Source organism: Myxocyprinus asiaticus, chromosome 1, assembly GCF_019703515.2.
Source record: "Myxocyprinus asiaticus isolate MX2 ecotype Aquarium Trade chromosome 1, UBuf_Myxa_2, whole genome shotgun sequence".
Taxonomy (NCBI): domain Eukaryota; kingdom Metazoa; phylum Chordata; class Actinopteri; order Cypriniformes; family Catostomidae; genus Myxocyprinus; species Myxocyprinus asiaticus.
In genome coordinates this window covers 56979698-56999645 of record NC_059344.1, presented here as the reverse complement: position 1 = coordinate 56999645, position 19948 = coordinate 56979698, and the positions used below count along the sequence as shown (strand labels likewise).

Below are 19948 nucleotides of genomic sequence, written 5' to 3'. Positions count from 1 at the left end.
ATCTGGAATCATGTGTAACAGTCACATGAAGTCCTCTTTGCAACCTGAACTTCATCAGAATGTTGATTTGTGACTCCAGGGTTCAAAAAGATTGATGCAGCGCCACAAATGGTGAAACAGAATACAGGTGTCTTGAGATGCGTTTATAATTATTGAAGTTCTTTTTATCTTAACAGTATCTAAAATGTGACGGTCCTGCACAACAAATTGTAAAACAGAACACAGGTGTCTTGATATGCGTTTATAAATACTAGTTCTTTATAAATAAGTTCTTTAAACTTAACAGTGTCTAAACAAATGCGACGGTCCTGAGTTGTGGCGCAGAGCAACGGTCAAAGATGTCCATCTAGTGCGTGTTTACATAGGAAAAACAATTTAAAAACACCTCAGACGCACATGTGAACAGTCCGTAACTCGCCTAAAGCCTACTTTAAAGACCCGAACCTGGCCCAAAACCTGTAGGTTTGTCGGGTACCTTCAGACTCAGATAGGGTTAAAGACCTCTTTACACGTGCAGAATAACCGAACAGCGATTTTGGTATTTGAATACCGTGCACATCCCTATTAATAATGCATGATTTCGGTTCATAATTAAAAAATACATATAATTGGTTGTGTAAGACAATGCTCCAAACTTATCTTCTGTCTATTTGAAAAATCCAACTAAATCTGCGAAGCGTCCTATGGCGCATATAGGTGAACGTAGTCACGTCATGGGGGACCTCCACTGTGTACCGGCCCATGGGCCTCTCAGTTCTTAATCCATCCTTGAAGACGGAGGGCACCTCCGGATGTAATTTGAGATGCATTCTAGACAAAACTGTAGTGTAAATGCATAATGGCTGTTCAAGCCACATATGTAAACTTTACTCTACCCAAACACCGCTACGTCAGCATAGGAAAATGCGAAACACAACAGCTGGTACACAGTATTTGCATAGGGCTCCTGTTGCGCAATAAATAATAAATTATGAAACAGATACACGTGGTAGGACAGACACTTGTGGCCAAGTGTAAAAGTAATGTTCTTATTTAATCGAATAGCAATCCGATCAGTAAAATGCACGAAGGAACCAAGTGTAAATACACTTATAATGTCATAAAACCAATAATTAAGGCAACAGTTGAAGGTGGGGTTCAAATGTCTGACCCTACTTGTGAAAATGCTTCCATTTTGCATTTAGTTTTATTACAGATTATATTATCAGCATAACAAATCAACTTTGTTTATTTTCTGATTTAAATTTGATTTTGAATCCCAGATTTTCAGTGGGGACTTTTAAATCAACCTGTATTACTGTGATTTTAATATAGCCAATGTTACCTGGTGTGCTCGCTTATTTCAAGATTTAGCAAAACAATATTGAGGTGAATTAGTTAGTGATCAAGTATTTCCCTGTTATCAGCAACAGAGCCACAGCCATTTGAATTATTAATGAGCATTGTCATAGAAATCGTATTCCGATACAAAGTGAATGCAGCATTACCTTTTTTAAAAAAAAATATTTCTTGCTTTTCCTACATATCACAACATCATTAGTTATTATAAACCATGGCTTGTCTATATTACAAATAAATTGCTAATTTAGTTTTTTCTTAATGCATTTAATCAGATTTTATGTTTTGTGTTCTATAGTCTTTTAGATCAAATCCCTGACATGTTTGCTGACACCAATGAGAGCGAGACGGTGTTTGCCCCAGTCATCCAAGCTGGTGTAGAGGCACTAAAGGTAAAAGCAAATCTAAGAGACTAAACTATTTAACAACTGTCTGTGTCAACATAGCAGTTACATCCGTCCATCTGTTCGATGCCTTTTCCAAACACACTTGTGCATTTAGCCCACGCTTCTGTTGCTTTTTTACATAGTTTAACAAAAGTGCACTTTAATAATGCATGTCCCGAGCAAGCTTTGTTTGATAAACATGTAGTTGTTTCGTAACATCTCTTTTCGAGCGTTTAAGGACCAAATTACTGTTTAATGACACAATCAGCCCTTGACCTTAAGATTTCGGTCACTGCATAGCTCTTAAGAGTAGCTACATTGTAGAGTTTACGCTGCATCAGAGAATGCTGTGAATGCAGTGATTTCAGTGGGGATGGTGCAGAAAAATAAATAATATAAAAAATAAAGTCACATACATGTGATGATCATTTGTTTGATAACCGCTCATTGCCTTGTGGAATGAGGGAAACACTGCAAGTCTTTCAATCCAAAATACTTGCATACCCACAACAGGAGAGTATGTGCTATCAGTGTTTTTTCTTGGCTATAACTTCCACAGTTGTATTGAAAAATTATTTTAATGTTTAATGATAAATGTTAGTAAGGGTGTTGCTGTGAAAAGTCTTGTAATTGATGCTGTTGCAGGACAGGCGTTTTCTCTTTCCCTTGTCAGTGCTGTTTAGAAAGTTGGGTCTGTCTAGCCGTTTGACATGGTTGAATTGCTCCATAGCGCTTTAAAATAGAAAATTCTCATGTAGAATTCAAATGTGACGCATGTACTACGATATTGAGGGAAGCCCGATTTAATTGCGCATGTGAGCCACTCAGGTTTCATTCACTTCGCTCACATCCATGTCTCACATGAGATACATATTTAGCACTTATAAAGCTAGACTAATATCATAAGGTTGCTGTTTCGCCTGACGGAAATTCGTATGGATGTATGTGGCTGGCATTAGAATTTCAAAGTAAAGGTGCATCTTAAAAAAATAGACTGATGTTTACGTGTTGAATCAATGACATTGTTTCGTTAGTGATTTGATCGATGCATCGGTCCCGACTGATGTATCGTTACACGCCTACTATTCATGATCGCCACTGGATTGCTGCTTTTTTTTTTTTCCTGTTCCACCTCTTCCCTCTGTCCCGCCACCTTTCGCATTCCTCTATGCATCAAACGCTCCTTCTGAGCTTTCCCTAGTGTGTATGTGCCCTAATTGTTTCACAATGGACTATTGTGCACTAAATTGCAATGTAAAAGTGTAACGTTACACTTAACACAATCCAATCCTGGCCCAGATATTCTGAGAACCCTTCTATTAAAAGTTTCATGAACGACATGGAGAATGTTTATATTTTTGTGATTTTGTTTTTTCTTGTATTGCTATTTCTCAAACATCCTGGTTGTTGTTTTTTCTGGGGTATATATCTATTTTTGTTTTTAAGAAATTTAAGATTAAAGTTTGAAAGTCTCCCACTGACTTAATCAATAGATTGTAGAGCATTCAATCCAACCAACATCATCATGATAATATTTACATATGAATTTGGATTGATCTTCTGTCTCGCATCTATTTATATACTGAATTGTTATTGGTAATTTCTTCCTTGTGTTTTTTCTCCATCTATTTATCTATAGTCAGCAATGACAAAACGGCAAAACCAACGCTTACCTGTAACTTATTTCATTCTTTTGCTTCTTTGTAAGCACAGATATTTCCTTGAGGAAATGCCAATCTAGTTATGCGTTTCTCTCCTAAGGCAGCTGAATGCAGTGGCAAACTCTTCCTCTTCCATTCCTCCATGCCAACAGCAGAGGCTCCAGGAAAACTGAAAAATAGAGACGACCGAAAACTAGTGGGAACAGAAAAGGAGAAGGTGATTATTTATTAGTCAAATCTCAACTACTTATTTGCAGAAAAAAATCAACATGGACATAATTGATGCTCATTGTTATGATGGCGTTTTGGTGCCACGTAAAAAAATAAATAAATAAATAGTCAAAATTCCGTCATATAAATTCATAATATTTTGAGAATAAAGTCAAAATTCAGAGAATAAAGTCAGAATATTTTGAGAAGTCAAAATTACCAGAAACGGCACGTCATTGTCACAACGATATATGTCCCTTTGTATCTGATAAACTGTTAAAGATGCAAGAACAACATGTGTAGTTGCACTTAATGGGTTTAAGAGCGGTTCATAGCTCTAGTTAACTTGCAAGCGTTTTTACGTGCTACTTAGATAACAATGCTTTTGGGAAACGTGCTGTAGTAAGTACAATTTGTGCTACTAATGTTCAACTTAGAGCTTCGGGAAACCCAGAACAAGCATCACCCACGCCCAGCGGGACTGTGCGAACGTCTGTCTGGTTCTTTCTCCAGAATAAATTCAATTCATAACCGCTGCATTGTCCGGATTCCAATAATAACTTTGTGATGATGTGCCAAAAGATGAAAAAGGATTTCTTTGTTGCTAAACCCTAAACTAAAGTACGTTTTAACTAAATCATCTACATCCATTTCTTGCATTGATGAAGCTGCTGGCTCAGCATTCTATCATTGTGATAATGACGTGCCGTTTCTGGTAATTTTGACTTTATTCTCATAATTTTAACTTCATTCTCAAAATAATACGACTTTAATCTTGTAATTTTGACTTTATTCACAAAATATTATAACTTTATTCTCGATATCTTAGATTTGTAATTTTTTACGTGGCACTAAAACGGCGTCATACATTGTGACAATTTTGTTAAAAAAAAAAAAAAAAAAAATCTAATCCTGAATATTTGTGTCTGTGTTGTCAGACTCTGTTCCAGCCTCAGAGAGGAGTGTATGAGCAGCTGGCAAAAGACTGTGTAGTGCAAGGCTGTTGTGTGGACCTATTCCTGTTTCCAAATCAGTATGTGGATATCGCCACCATGGGCGATGTGCCCTCACGCACCGGAGGCTCGATATACAAGTACAGCAACTTTCAGGTACAGAATAACATGCATGTGCACACACTGTAACACAAAGAACAGTTCTAAGTCAAAAAGAAGCTGCTTTAATTTTTCAAGGTTTATAAACATTTGTAGTGTAGGGAATTGCTGCCCTCTTGTGGTCAAAGCATTAACTATTATTTTGCATTTTTAGGTGGATGTTGATGGTCAGCATTTTCTAAACGATCTTCGGAGAGATGTGGAGCAGTTCATCGGTTTTGATGCCATCATGCGTGTCCGTACCGGCACAGGTAATTGCACACTAGAGACAAGGACCTGAACTACATATATAAATGTGCTTACTTATAATCATCATATTCTATGAAATGTATGTATCGGCATTTGCTTGTCATAGCATTTGCATGACCCTTTTGTTTGCTTGATACACTGAAGGCTTCAGGGCCACAGATTTCTTTGGCGCCGTCTATATGAACAACACCACAGATGTGGAGATGGCCGCAGTGGACTGTGACAAGGCCGTGACAGTTGAGTTTAAACATGATGACACACTCAGCGAGGAGGCTGGAGCTGTTATGCAGGTCAGTCTCTATGTATGCCAATGGCTTTTCAAGCTTCAAGAATTAAAAGACTATGTCTCCAAAAACATACATACATGTGTATGTTACAATACTTATATTGTGTTATTCCACTGACTGTAGATTTTGCGATAATTTATTGCAACATATTGACATCATTCATATAGCATAAGTGCATTTGAAGTCCTTATACTGTTCTGACATGCTTCACTTAAAAGCGTTTGTATACACCTCACCATACCATGTCATGTCTTTTCACAGTGTGCTTTGCTGTACACCACCATCAGTGGACAGAGGAGGTTGCGGATTCACAATCTCAGTTTAAACTGCTGCTCACAGCTGTCTGAGCTCTACAAAAGCTGCGAGACAGATGCTCTCATCAACTTCTTTGCCAAGTCAGGTAACTGCTTTTCTAACTCTTAAAGGCAAATGTGAGGGCTTTATGCAATTGCCACAGCTTGGTCTTCAGTGTGTAGCATAAAGCTGATTTCACAATGTACCATTTTGAAATATGTATTTCAGAATTTATATTCAGATTTTACTATCCCAGATGTTCTTAAACAGTAGTTAAAGGATTAGTTCACCCAAAAATGAAAATTCTCTTATCATTTACTCACCTTCATGCCATCCCAGATGTGTATGACTTTCTTTCTTATTCAGAACATGGATGAAGATTTTTGGAAGAATATTTCAGCTCTATTTCAGGTCCATAAAATGCAAGTGAATGGGTGCCAAATTTTTGAAGCTCCAAAAAGCACTTATATCCATCATAAAAGTAATCCATAAGACTCCAGTGGATTAATTAATGTCTTCTGAAGCGAAATGCTAGGTGTGAGTCAGAAATAGATCAAAATTTTAAACTTTTTACAAAAAGTTCACAAGGGTCGAGGTCAAGCGCGTTGGCAAGTTCCCGCAAGAACTGACATGTGAAATATGAAAAACAAAATCAAAAAACGGAAGTGCAGTGTTGTTTACAAAAGAGGAGCATAGGTAATCATAGATAGATGCCTCATTCGGCTGGTTTGGATCCGTCAACTGTGGCGCCATCTTGGAACGGTGAACAACGAGAGCTGTTTGAATTGGTTTGAATGCAGGAGATTCCTCAGGCCGAGCTCCTTGCTCAGACCGCTACATAAACTGCTTTTGTGTGGAAACAGTATCGTGGTCCATACAAACAGCTGCTAATAAGGCATCTATGTATGAATATCTATGCAGAGGAGGCTTTGCTGCTTACGTCAGGCGAGAGGCAGTTTGAACTCCACCCTCCTCAACGAGCATTTTTAGTAAAATGTTTTAAATATTGATCTATTTCTTATAAACAGCTAGCGTTTCAATTCAGAAGACATTAATTAGACCACTGGAATCATCCACCACATTGATTATTTTTATGATGGTTATACTATATGTACTTTTTGGAGCTTCAAAATTTTGGCACCCATTCACTTGCATTTTATGGATCTACAGAGCTGAAATATTCTTCTAAAAATCTTAATTTGTGTTCTGCTGAAGAAAGAAAGTCATACACATCTGGGATGGAATGAGGGTGAGTAAATTATGAGAGAATTTTCATTTTTGGGTGAACTATTCCTTTAAGTCTCACATCGAGTGAAAACCTCCTTTTTAAAGTAAAAAAAGCTGTTACATAAAAATAATTAACTCTATTTTAAAGCTATTTTAAAGCCACATGAGGCTCTGTACATGACACAGATAAAGCAAATGCAGAATTAACCACACTAGTTGATGGTAATTTTTTGTTATAAGACTTGTTTCGGCTCCTTTTACTTAAAAATATTTTTACATTTTTATGAAAAGGCACATTTTGTTCAGGTCATGTGGTGTAACCCTGAGAAAACTGATATTCTTCATTAAACAATTCAGGATATGTGTAAAATAAAAAAAATCCTTTAACATAAAATTATGTTAAAGCTTTTTTTATTTATTTTTTTAATTAATGATTAACTTTTGTACACTCATGTATTGAAGGTACAAAGAAAAGTGTGTGTGTGTGTGTATATATATATATATATATATATATATATGTATATATGTATATATATATATATATACACATTTATTTATTAATTTTTTTTTTTTATTTATTAATTTTTTTACTTGATGATTATACCACACAAAATTTTACAGGTCATTACATTTATTTTAAAATTTTTTGGAAAAATGCTACAAATGTTTTTCAAAAATTTATGAAACAAAAATTGGACATACAGAAAACATTTCTATGAATTTGACATGTGAAAGGATTTCTAATTTTTATCACATCAGAAAACCTTGTTTGTCAATGATCCACTAGCTGGCAATACAGAAATGTTATCTGGAAAAAGACCAATTTTCATGGATATTGAGTGAAACACAATACACACAACTTACAGGGAATTTTAAAATTGTGATTTCCAGGCCTTAAAAAGTCACTAAATTCCCATTGTGAATATACATTTTCTTGTTTTCCTCTCCTCTAAAATATTTTATCAGTTGTCAATTGCTCTTGTGTAGTGTAAAACTTGCCCGCAAGCCATGGAGATGCCTGTTTTGTAAGCTAATGAGTCAGGTATTTTCAATAAATTGGTTTGATTGAAACGGTTCACAAATTGGTCTATATTATTCATTATGAGCCTGAAAAATATCTGTAACCAGTTATCACAAATGACTGGAAAGGTCATGGAAATGTCATGACATTTAATGGTCAAAAGGGGTGGAAACCCTGAATGTAGGCTAAATGCAGACCCTGAGTGTAGACAGGTTAGTCATTTTTTGTAGCCTCCCTTAGAGAAGAGTATGTCATTGATTTATTATGGTCGTTTTCTTTTCTAGCATGTCAGGCCATGCTCAACCAGCCACTGAAGGCAGTGAGGGAAATCCTGGTTAACCAGACAGCTCACATGCTGGCCTGCTACAGGAAGAACTGTGCCAGTCCATCAGTAGCCAGTCAGGTCAGTGTTCTGAGCATTCGAATTTGAGACAATACTTCATTAATGCATCAGAAATTATTACTTACTATATATATATATATATATATATTAAACTATAATCAACTCATTTCAGGTTACAAAAACTTTTTTGACCCTTATCCACCTTTTTCCTGGTGGTCTAACTGGGGAAACGAATGTGGGTGCTGCTTCCGCCAGAAGTCATTCCAAAGAGTTGGCTAGCTTCAGCTGCAGTCATTGTAGACCCTGTTTACAGCTGATATTAAAGGGATAGTTCACTCAAAAATGAAAATTCTCATATCATTTACTCACCCTTATGCCATCCCAGATGTGTATAACTTTCTTTCTTCAGCAGAACACAAATTAAGATTTTTAGAAGAATATCTCAACTCTGTAGGTCTATACAATGCAAGTGAATGGTGATGGTGAGTAACAGAACAATATTTAAGTCATTTGTTACTCTAAATCTCCACTTTCACTTTTACATCTGAAAGTCACATGTAGTGCATGTTTAGTTTCACTTTCACATCTGAAAGTGGAGATTTATAGTAAAAAAGGACTTAAATATTGTTCTGTTTCTCAACTACACCTATTATATTGCTTCTGAAGATATGGATTTAAACACTGGAGTCATATGGATTACTTTTATGTTTCCTTTATGGGATTTTTGGAGCTACAAAGGTCTAATCAGCATTCACTTGCATTGTATGGACCTACAGAGCTGAGAAATCATTCTAAAAAGCTTCGTTTGGGTTTTGCTGAAGAAAGAAAGTCATACACATCTGGGATGGCATGAGGGTGAGTAAATAACAAAATAATTTTCATTTTTGGGTGAACTATCCCTTTAAGTGGTCAGCGGTAAATACGGGGGTAAACGGGGTCTAAAACATTTTGCGATCAGATCATTGCACATTGCATCTAAGGTATAAATGCTGATGCATCCCAGACAGCAGCAAAACACCACGAGTCACCTGTCAGTCTAACATTGCGCTAAAACAGGAGTTTAAATTCCGCCCGCTACATGTGGCTTTAAAAGGAAATAACCATCCTGTCATAAAATTTTGAAAAAAGGCTTACATCTACATGCATAAGATCTTCACAGATCTTCTTCATTGTCTGATATCAACATTCAGGGACCACAGATGACAAGCACACACACTCGATGCTCAGCCAACACAGGAACTCCGCTAAAAATCACCTCTTAATGTTCCATTTGTGCTTAGATTAAACTTCAGCTGCATCTGGGAGGAAGTGCACCATTTTTGTGTGCTTTCTTTTGTTTATCATGCAGTAACACACAGATATAGTGATTAATGCATGTCGTCATGAAATCAGACACCCTGCCCTTGTAATCCCAACACATATAGATGTATGAATGAATGGTCGTACGCCACAACGACAACCGTGTTTACTTCTTAACAGAAGTAACACCCATATTTCGTGCAAAGCATCACGGGACGTAGAAAAAAGTGGATATTGATCCCATCGTCTTTGCAGAGATGAGTTGTGTAAACTGACTTCTCTTCCACTTGTACGTTTTGTCCTGTAGTTAATTCTGCCTGATGCGATGAAGGTGTTTCCTGTCTACATGAACAGTCTGTTGAAGGCTCCAGCTCTAGTAGGCAGTGCTGAGCTCTCCACTGATGACAGGGCCTTTCAAAGACTCATGGTGATGGCTATGGGAGTGGAGGAGACCCAGGTCCTGCTCTACCCACGACTCATCCCACTGGTGAGTTACACACACAAATAGCACACTCAAAATTACAAGTTGTCTCCCACACATGCAAAGTAAATCCTCACTATCATCAGTGTCAAACATCAAGCACTACAGTTTACATGCTGTCTTTCTCTCAGCACACTATGGATGTGGGCAGTGAGTCAATTCCAGCACCAGTGCGGAGCTCTCAGGAGCGGCTCAGTGAGACAGGTGTGTTCTTGCTGGAGAATGGACTCTTTATGTTCCTCTGGCTGGGACAGGCCTGCCCACCCGACCTCATCCAGAACCTCTTTAATGTGCCCTCTCTCGGACACCTCACCACAGAAGGGGTATGACACATACTGTACTGTGGTTAACTATATCTTCATTATTATGAACAAACAAAATTGGACACATATGTGTTTATATATATATATATATATATATATATATATATATATATATATATATATATATATATATATATATATATATATATATATATATGTATATATGTATATATATATATATATATGTATATGTGTATATATATATGTATATGTGTATATATATGTGTATATATATGTGTATATACAGTATATGTGTGTATATATATGTATATATATGTATATATGTGTATATGTATATATATGTGTATATGTATGTATATATATATATATGTGTGTATGTATGTGTATATATATATATATGTGTGTATATATATGTATATGTGTATATATATGTGTGTATATGTATATATATATATATGTATATATATATGTGTGTGTATATGTATATATATATATGTGTGTGTGTGTGTGTGTATGTGTGTGTGTGTGTGTGTATATATGTATATATATATATATATATATATATATATATACACATACATACATATATACACACACACACATATATATATATTTATGTCTATATATGTATATTTATGTATGTATGTGTATGTATGTATGTGTATATATATGTATGTATATACACACACACACACACACACACACACACACACACACACACACACACACACACACACACACACACACAGTTGAAGTCAGAAGTTTACATACACCTTAGCCAAATACATTTAAACTCATTTGTTCACAATTCCTGAAATTTAATCATAGAAAACATTCCCTGTCTTAGGTCAGTTAGGATCACTACTTTATTGTAAGAATGTGAAATGTCAGAATAATAGTAGACAGAATGATTTATTTCAGCTTTTATTTCTTTCATCACATTCAGTGGGTCAGATGTTTACATACACTTTGTTAGCATTTGGTAGCGGTGCATTTAAATTGTTTAACTTGGGTCAAACATTTTGGGTAGCCTTCCACAAGCTTCTCACAGTAAGTTGCTGGAATTTTGGCCCATTCCTCTAGACAGAACTGGTGTAACTGAGTCAGGTTTGTAGGCCTCCTTGCTCGAACATGCTTTTTCAGTTCTGCCCACAAATTTTCTATCGGATTTAGGTCAGGGCTTTGTGATGGCCACTCCAATACCTTGACTTTGTTGTCCTTAAGCCGTTTTGCCACAACTTTGGAGGTATGCTTGGGGTCATTGTCCATTTGGAAGACCCATTTGCGACAAGCTTTAACTTCCTGGCTGATGTCTTGAGATTTTGCTTCAATATATTCACATAATTTTCCTTCATGATGCCATCTATTTTGTGAAGTGCACCAGTCCCTCCTGCAGTAAAGCACCCCCACAATTTGATGCTGCCACCCTCATGCTTCACTTTTGGGATGGTGTTCCTCAGCTTTTGATTTGAAAAAAATAATAATTGAAAGCATTTTAGCATAAGGCTGCAACATAAAACGTGAAAAAAATTGAAGGGGTCTGAATACTTGATGAAGGCACTGTGTTTGTGTGCATGCGTGTGTGTGTGTGTGTGTGTATGTGTATATATATATATATATATATATATATATATATATATATATATATATATATATATATATATCACACACACACACAGTTGTGATCAAAAGTTTGCATACCCTTGGAGAATTGGTAATATATGTACCATTTTTAAAGAAAACATGAGTGACCAGGCGAAACACATTTCTTGTGTTTCTTATGGGATTCATATTCAACTGTAGGTTATAACAGAATGACACAATCATAAAACAAAACATGGCAACAAAGAAAAATTAAATGACCCCTGTTCAGAAGTCTGCATACCCTTACTTCTTAATACTGTGTATTGCCCCCTTTAGCATCAATGACAGCATGCAGTCTTTTGTAACAGTTGTCTATGAGGCCCCAAATTCTTGCAGGTGGTATAGCTGCCCATTCGTATTGGCAAAATGCCTCCAGGTCATGCAAAGTCTTTGGTCGTCTTGCATGAACCGCACGTTTGAGATCTCCCCAGAATGGCTCGATGATATTAAGGTCAGGAGAATGTGATGGCCACTCCAGAACCTTCACCTTTTTCTGCTATAACCACTGGAGGGTCAACTTGGCCTTGTGCTTAGGGTCATTGTCGTGCTGGAAAGTCCAAGAGCGTCCCATGCACAACTTTCGTGCAGAAGAATGCAAATTGTCTGCCAGTATTTTCTGATAACATGCTGCATTCATCTTGCCATCAATTTTCACAAGATTCCCCGTGCCTTTAGAGTTTACACACCCCCAAAACATCAGTGAGCCACCACCATGCTTCACAGTGGGGATGGTATTCTTTTCACTATGGGCCTTGTTGACCCCTCTCCAAACATAGCGCTTATGGTTGTGACCATAAAGCTCTACTTTGGTCTCTTCACTCCAAATTACAGTGTGCCAGAAGCTGTGAGGCGTGTCAAGGTGTTGTCGGGCATATTGTAACTGGGCTTTTTTGTGGCATTGGCGCAGTAAAGGCTTCTTTCTGGCAACTCGACCATGCAGCTCATTTTTGTTCAAGTATCATCGTATTGTGCTCCTTGAAACAACCACACCGTCTTTTTCCAGAGCAGCCTGTATTTCTCCTGAGGTTACCTGTGGGTTTTTCTTTGTATCCCGAACAATTCTTCTGGCAGTTGTGGCTGAAATCTTTCTTGGTCTACCTGACCTTGGCTTGGTATCAAGAGATCCCTGAATTTTCCACTTCTTAATAAGTGATTGAATAGTACTGACTGGCATTTTCAAGGCTTTGGATATCTTTTTATATCCTTTTCCATCTTTATAAAGTTCCATTACCTTGTTACGCAGGTCTTTTGACAGTTCTTTTCTGCTCCCCATGGCTCAGTATCTAGCCTGCTCAGTGCATCCACGTGAGAGCTATTTAATTTTTTTTTAAAGCCGCAGGTGTGGGAAATGAACCTTTAATTGCCATTTAAACCCGTGTGTGTCTGTAACAAGGCCAAACATTCAAGGGTATGTAAACTTTTGATCAGGGCCATTTGGGTGATTTCTGTTATCATTATGATTTAAAAGGAGCCAAACAATTATGTGATAATAAATGGCTTCATATGATCACTATCCTTAAATAAAAGACAGTTTTTTGCATGATCAGTCCTATTTTCAAAATCAATCCCAAAATTTCACAATTTCTGCCAGGGTATGCAAACTTTTGAGCACAACTGTGTGCGTGCGTGCATGCGTGCACAGTTATTAGGGCTGTCAATCGATTAACATTTTTAATCAAATTAATTACTTGACATGCCGATTAATTAATTCATTCATTGTAATGAGAGGCCCCCAAATAAAGATAATTCATATAAATAATGCAGAATAATTCAAATATTAATAAATATAATATTTAGGGCCTATAATATAATATGGATTGAAATTCAGTTTAAAATAGATAAAACTTAAAGCATGCTTTATGGGGAAATGTATAATGAATTAATTTAGATTTATATATTAAGATTTAATATATTAGACCTATATATTAACATATTATAAGATGGTTTATTTGAGAGATCGGGGAACCTTGTATCTTTTGAGCAACACATTAAAAATGTATTATTTAGGATCTTTACATTTTAACTTAGTATCTATATCTGAATTCAGTATCTGATACTGTGCTAAGAACCCCAGAAAAAAAATACTGTTTTTAGAAGTGTTCGTAAGGTGATTCTTACACTTTTTTGTGTGTGTGTGTGACGAGTCGTTCCACCTGAACAAATATACTGGTTAAAATTATATTGTAGACTATCACACAAAGTGACATGGCTTGCACTTCATTAAAATATATTAGGCTTTTAATTTAAATAAATATAAAAGCATTTACATTAGAGAACAATACATAATTTGTTTTATAAGCCTGTATGTACTTATCGTGAACCTATATAAATTCGATTACACATTTTATTCATTAATTTATTCCAGCAGTCACCTCATACTTCCACGGCAGCAGCTGTGTTTCTTCATGCTGTATAAATGTTCAAAGTTCTTCATACTTTCATAATAATTTTTTGATCTTCAGCGGAGATGTAAATCACACTGAATTTCTCACGAGAAGTAAATCGCTCCGACTCTCTCCAAGCTTCACGCATTGGCTGTTAGTGGCAAATGTCATTCATTCATGTGCACGAGCTTCAGAGATTAGCACAAGTTCAGGATTAAACTCTGAGTTGACAGAACTTTTATAGCGAGCGTCTTGAGATCACTGAACCTGATCTAAAATGGGTTTGCTCTATTTTTAATTTTTTTTTCAACCTGAAACTTACTCTGAAACTCTGAGTTTGTTCAACTAGCTTCATGCAATCAGAACTGCTGTCCTTTTAACCAGCAAAATGAAAACAAAAAATGAGTTAATGCTTATTTGTTTGAGAAAAATAGTGTGATTATAAAGATAACATGTTAGCGAAATTAAATAACTGGTTTTAATATTGCCATTTTACTAAAGCCAAAAGATATGATTCAAATAATATCTGTAAAGCAGTTATGTCCAAAAATATTTTTCAGATTTACATTTATTTATTTTTTTTTCTTATTTTCACTATTAATGTTTGTATGTGAACCTGAAGAGAAAAATGTTTGCTTATATTCCAATGTTTTTTGTATAGCGCTTTCATAATAAATATTGTTCCAATGCAGCTTTACTGAGAATATGGCATTACAGCCCCCAGTGAGCAACCAAAAGGTTCAAGAAATGTATATATTAGTGCTGTCAGTCGATTAATTTTTTTTATCGTGATTAATTGCATAATTGTTTGTAATTAATTGCAATTAATCACAGATATATATATTAATATTTGAAAGTGTTGAATTATATATATATATATATATATATATATATATATATATATATATATATATATATATATATATATATATATATCATAATCCCATCTATAAAACTATGGCTTTCAATAGAATAAAATAAGCATGATTAATCTCATAATTTCCAACCAGTCTTTAGAAAGCAGAATGAAACTGTTATAATGTCCAACTTCTTTTTATTGACTTTTTTTTAAATTTTTTTTTAATTATTTTCCACTGACAACTAAAACCCCCTGGGGGTCCACAGACCCCAGTTTGAAACCCCCTGACTTAGTGCAGATTCAAGTGTTACTTATTCTTGTTTAATTACATAAATATTATACTGGTTTGGCTCTAAACAATAACATTATTCATCTCACTCTTCATGTTGCTTTAATCAAGCAAAGAACTTCTTTTCAGCTTTTCTTATTATGGTGGGCAGTCAGTGTCAGAGCAAAAGTAATAGCTCAGACTTGTAATTATCTTTCAGCAGATGTCATTACCTGTGCTGGATAATGCTCATTCCAGGAAGCTCCATTCAATCATCTCCAGCATTTCACAGCAGAGGGCCAAATCCATGAAGGTGCAGTTCACTCTTGATTTCTGTTCTCTTTCAGCCCATCTGTTTCGCACTCTCTACTGTATATCTGTCTCAACTCCCTGTTAAGAGTTATCATGGGTTTAATGGAGTTAACAATGGTGGTTCTTTGCATATTTGCCATTTTATATATGAAGATACAGGTGCTCCTCCCATGATTATTATCAGGTGAATTTCACAAAAACATGTCCTGGTCACATTTCAGCCCAAAATCTAAATGGAAAAAAAAAAAAAAACAAGGGGAATTTATATTTTGCATCAAGTAAATTTAGCCTATTTTAAGGACCATTAATAGTTTTTGCATTACATTGTTACATGCTGATTCTCATTACATCCTCCCAAATTCTCATTACTGGACGTTATACTATTGAGTTTTTTTTTTTTCATAATTCCCATTATTCTCAGTGAGGATTCTCATTATTATTGTACAGTATTTTTATTTTATATTTTTTTATTGTTTTTAGTAATATAAATAAAATAAAAAAATATATATATTTTTTTTATTATTAAAATAGCCATAAATTAAAGGCACTATAGCAAATACTGCCATGATGTATTAATATTTTACATTTTAAATCATTATTTTTTCATTCCACAGTAATGAGAGTACTATTTTCTCATTAGCGTAATGCAAAAAAAAATAATAATAAAAAAAAAAAAATAAAAGGGATAGTTCACCCAAAAAAAATGAAAATTCTGTAATTTACTCATCCTAATGTTGTTCCAAACCCATATGTATTCTATTTTTCCATGGAACACAAAAGGGGATTTAAGGCAGAATGTTAGTTTCACTCACCATTTACTTTTTTTTTGTAAAGGGTTAAAATGCAACGAAAGTTAATATTGACTGAGAATAACCTCCTTTTGTGTTCCACTTAAGACAAATGGTTATACAGGTTTGGAATAACATAAGGATTAATGGATGATATAATTTGTATTTATGGGTGAACTATCCCTTTAATGGTCTTAAAAAATAATACTTATTAATACTTGTTAAATTCAAAACAGTATTTCTTGTTTCTTTCTTTTGAGTTTGGGGTGAAATATGACCCAGACATGCTCTTGGCAGTGTTTGCAAGATTCACCTTTATCACTCAGCTCAGAGCTTATCTTTATCTGTATTGACTGATCCCAGATCAGCAGTGTAATTTATATGTCACTGTGCAGCTGCTGATAGTGAAGCAGAAAGACAGAGCAGAGATCTTTTTCCGTCAGCACCTGGTGGAGGATAAGGGTCTACACGGAGGGGCCTCCTACATGGACTTCCTGTGTTACGTCCACCGCGAGATCAGGCAGCTACTTACTTAACAGAAACACACAGTTAAGTGTGTTATAACGCACAGCCCTCTTCTCTTGTACTGTCTACATCTGCCTATAATAGAAAACCAAAATCCTTCTCTGCAGTTGAGTTTGCAAACTTCAGTATTTCGCATTGGGGTCATTTGTTATATAGGTGTTTAGGATTGAACACCTTCAAATATGCCACATCTCCCTGTTGTGAAGAGGTATTCATGACATATCTGAGAGATCTTTGCAATGATTTTCTTAAGTCATGCCCTAAATTACATTGAGTTTAACAAAGGGAAACATTGTGGAATCCTTTACCAAGTCAAAATATAGAAAAACGAATACTGGCTTGTAAAAAGTGGAAAAGTTTTTTTTTTTTTTTTTTTTTTTAAATGAAAACTCTGTGCTGTCTATTAAATTAATAGATGACCATAAAACTTTGTGACCAGAACTATACAGTACACACTTTGTCATTTATTTTATATGACTTCAGGGAGGTAGATCTGCTACACAAAACTGAAATATAGTCATGTATAGAAATGTCTTGCAATGAAATATGTTGGTGGTATTGAGTCAGCAGTGACAAGAAAAGATGTTTATTCATATACACCGAATATTCCATTCTTGTTAAGAAATCTGTATATCAACATCTGTCTGCTATCCCATTTTTTTTTTTTAAGAAAACATTTTTTTTTTATTTTTTTTACTGGACTTGATTTTTTTTAATCACCGATTGTATACATTTTGTTTGTATGTATCCAATACTTCAAAATATGAAAAGGGACACTCTATCGCTTTTCAACATCATGCCTATGAAATCCTTAATGGTGCTTTTATAAAACTGACAACAGGATTTTTTTATTTTTTGTTGCAGAAGGCTCAGCCATTAGAACTTCAAAGAAAACATATCAGAATGTTGTAATTGGGAGATATTCCTTCATTTTAAGGGAAGTGTTTAGACAAAGGCATGGCAATGTACTTTACCGATATTCAACTTTTCCTAAATCTGGTAAATTGAGGACCTGATGTTGATTAATGGTAGAATAGCCCTTTTATTTTGTTGCAGGTAATGTATTTAATTATTAGTTATTCTTAATTTCATACAGTTTTGCTCTTTGAAACAAATCTAATGTGGCATTGAGATGACGCTATATTTTTTTTTTTTCTTGACTTTTAATGGTATGTACATCTGTGGACCGATACTGTATATTTTATTACAGTTTGAGATGACTTGTAAGGACCGTAAGCAAATATATCTCAGGTAACTCAAGCATCCAGCCTTTGTACCTGCTCGTAGTGCTTTAAAACTAAATGGACATAAGTGTGGTTCTTGATATTGAAAGAAAAAGATGCATTCTGGAAGCCAAGGACAGCCTGCCACGTACATTTCAAAGCCTTGATACAGCTTTTTGGGAATAAAGGTGTAGTCCCTGTTTACCTTTCAAGCGCGTGTGTGTCTGTGTATGTGTGTGTGTGTGTTTTTAAGAAACTAAGGCAACTCAAATAATCCCTTATTGGTGCAAGTATCAGACAATTAATTACATGACATAAAAAAAATAAATAAAAAACCAGTCGTACATATACATTCTGAGCAGTTTATTAACAAAATGCACTTATCTAGTTCCACAGTGAAGCGTGGGATATGCACATAGACCACTAGATCTGCTCCAGTCAGCTCTACCCATCACTAAGGGCCTTTTGCTAACACTGCAAAGCCTTCTTCACGCACTAAACATGCAGTTGTCAGCTTCTCACATCGCTGTAAGTGTTGCATTATTAGAATCTGAATGGGAAATCTCTACATCATAAATGATTCATGGAACAACTTCAAGGCTCAAAGGCAACAAACAAGGCTTTGCATGATATAATTATTATTATTTATTTTTCTTCCAGAAAAGTACTAATAATGTCCTATGTTCAGTTTGAGATAAACCACATTCGACTCTGAGAGATACATTTGGAATGAGCACTGACAAAGAAAGGCACTGATTTTCTAAAAGTAGGGAAAAAATCATGCACTCTTCTGTTAGATAAAATTGTAAATCAGGCATGCAGGTTGCAAAACAACTAAAAGTCAATTCAAGTGTTCTTATAAGAGAGTGCCATGATATATTACAACAGAATGATTGCAAAATCTCACTTTAAATAAGCAAAATGTGGGACATGCAAATAAAAATATGTTTTGAAAGATGTACAGACAGATTATGAAAACAAATACATTTTCTTAAGTGCTATTTAATTTGATGTCTGGATCAGCCTGCATATGTATGCAGTTACAAAACCTCTCTTTAATGCATGAACAATGATTAGTGTCTCTTACGTTCTCTGGTTAGCACAAGCTTATTTCTAGATTTCCTAGAAATATATATATATGGTAACACTTTAAAATAAGGTTCTATTTGTTAGAAATATTTAATACATTAGGTATCACTAAATAACAATGGAACATTTTAAATAGCAGCATTCATTAATCTTGGTAAATGCTAATTTATTAAAAACCAAACAATTGTTCTCTATTAGTTCATAATACTATATATATATATATATATATATATATATATATATATATATATATATATATATATATATATTCAGCTCTGTAGGTCTATACAATGCAATTGAATGGGTGCCAAAATTTTGAAGCTCCAAAATCCACATAAAGGCAACATAAAAGTACTTCAGACCAGTGGTGTTGCTAGAAACAAGACTTTGGTTGTGCCAAGAGAAAACTGGGTATGCAAGAACTAAGGCGCAATTAAGTGAAATATAATAAAATGACCATTAACAACCATTTTTGTATTTGTGGATTACAGGGTTCATAATGAAAAATAATATTGTTATATAAATATAAATAAAGAATAATACCATGTCTGACATGATGCCAACAGACGGTAAGTAGACCCGCTGATTATGCGTAATAGATTTGCTGTGTGCACCTATCATATCGCTTCTGAGGAAATTGATTTAACCACTAGAGTCATCTGGA

General features: G+C 35.0%; 1 protein-coding gene across 3 annotated transcripts in view; it reads left to right on the top strand.

The window, feature by feature from the left end:
- Nucleotides 1–18407, top strand: part of LOC127444268 (protein transport protein Sec24D-like) — a 33216-nt gene extending 14809 nt beyond the window's left edge. Inside the window, exons 13-23 of one of the 3 annotated variants that reach the window (XM_051704669.1) lie at nt 1637–1730; nt 3486–3602; nt 4534–4704; nt 4862–4958; nt 5101–5246; nt 5505–5643; nt 8070–8188; nt 9735–9914; nt 10040–10231; nt 15571–15660; nt 16843–18407. In XM_051704669.1, the coding sequence (XP_051560629.1) occupies nt 1637–1730; nt 3486–3602; nt 4534–4704; nt 4862–4958; nt 5101–5246; nt 5505–5643; nt 8070–8188; nt 9735–9914; nt 10040–10231; nt 15571–15660; nt 16843–16983 (1486 nt within the window). In that variant the 3' untranslated portion in view covers nt 16984–18407. Of the gene's footprint in view, nt 1–1636; nt 1731–3485; nt 3603–4533; nt 4705–4861; nt 4959–5100; nt 5247–5504; nt 5644–8069; nt 8189–9734; nt 9915–10039; nt 10232–15567; nt 15661–16842 lie in introns of all 3 variants that reach the window. The other 2 variants (XM_051703913.1, XM_051705472.1) reach the window with 2 other exon arrangements.
- Nucleotides 18408–19948: the final 1541 nt, after the last annotated feature.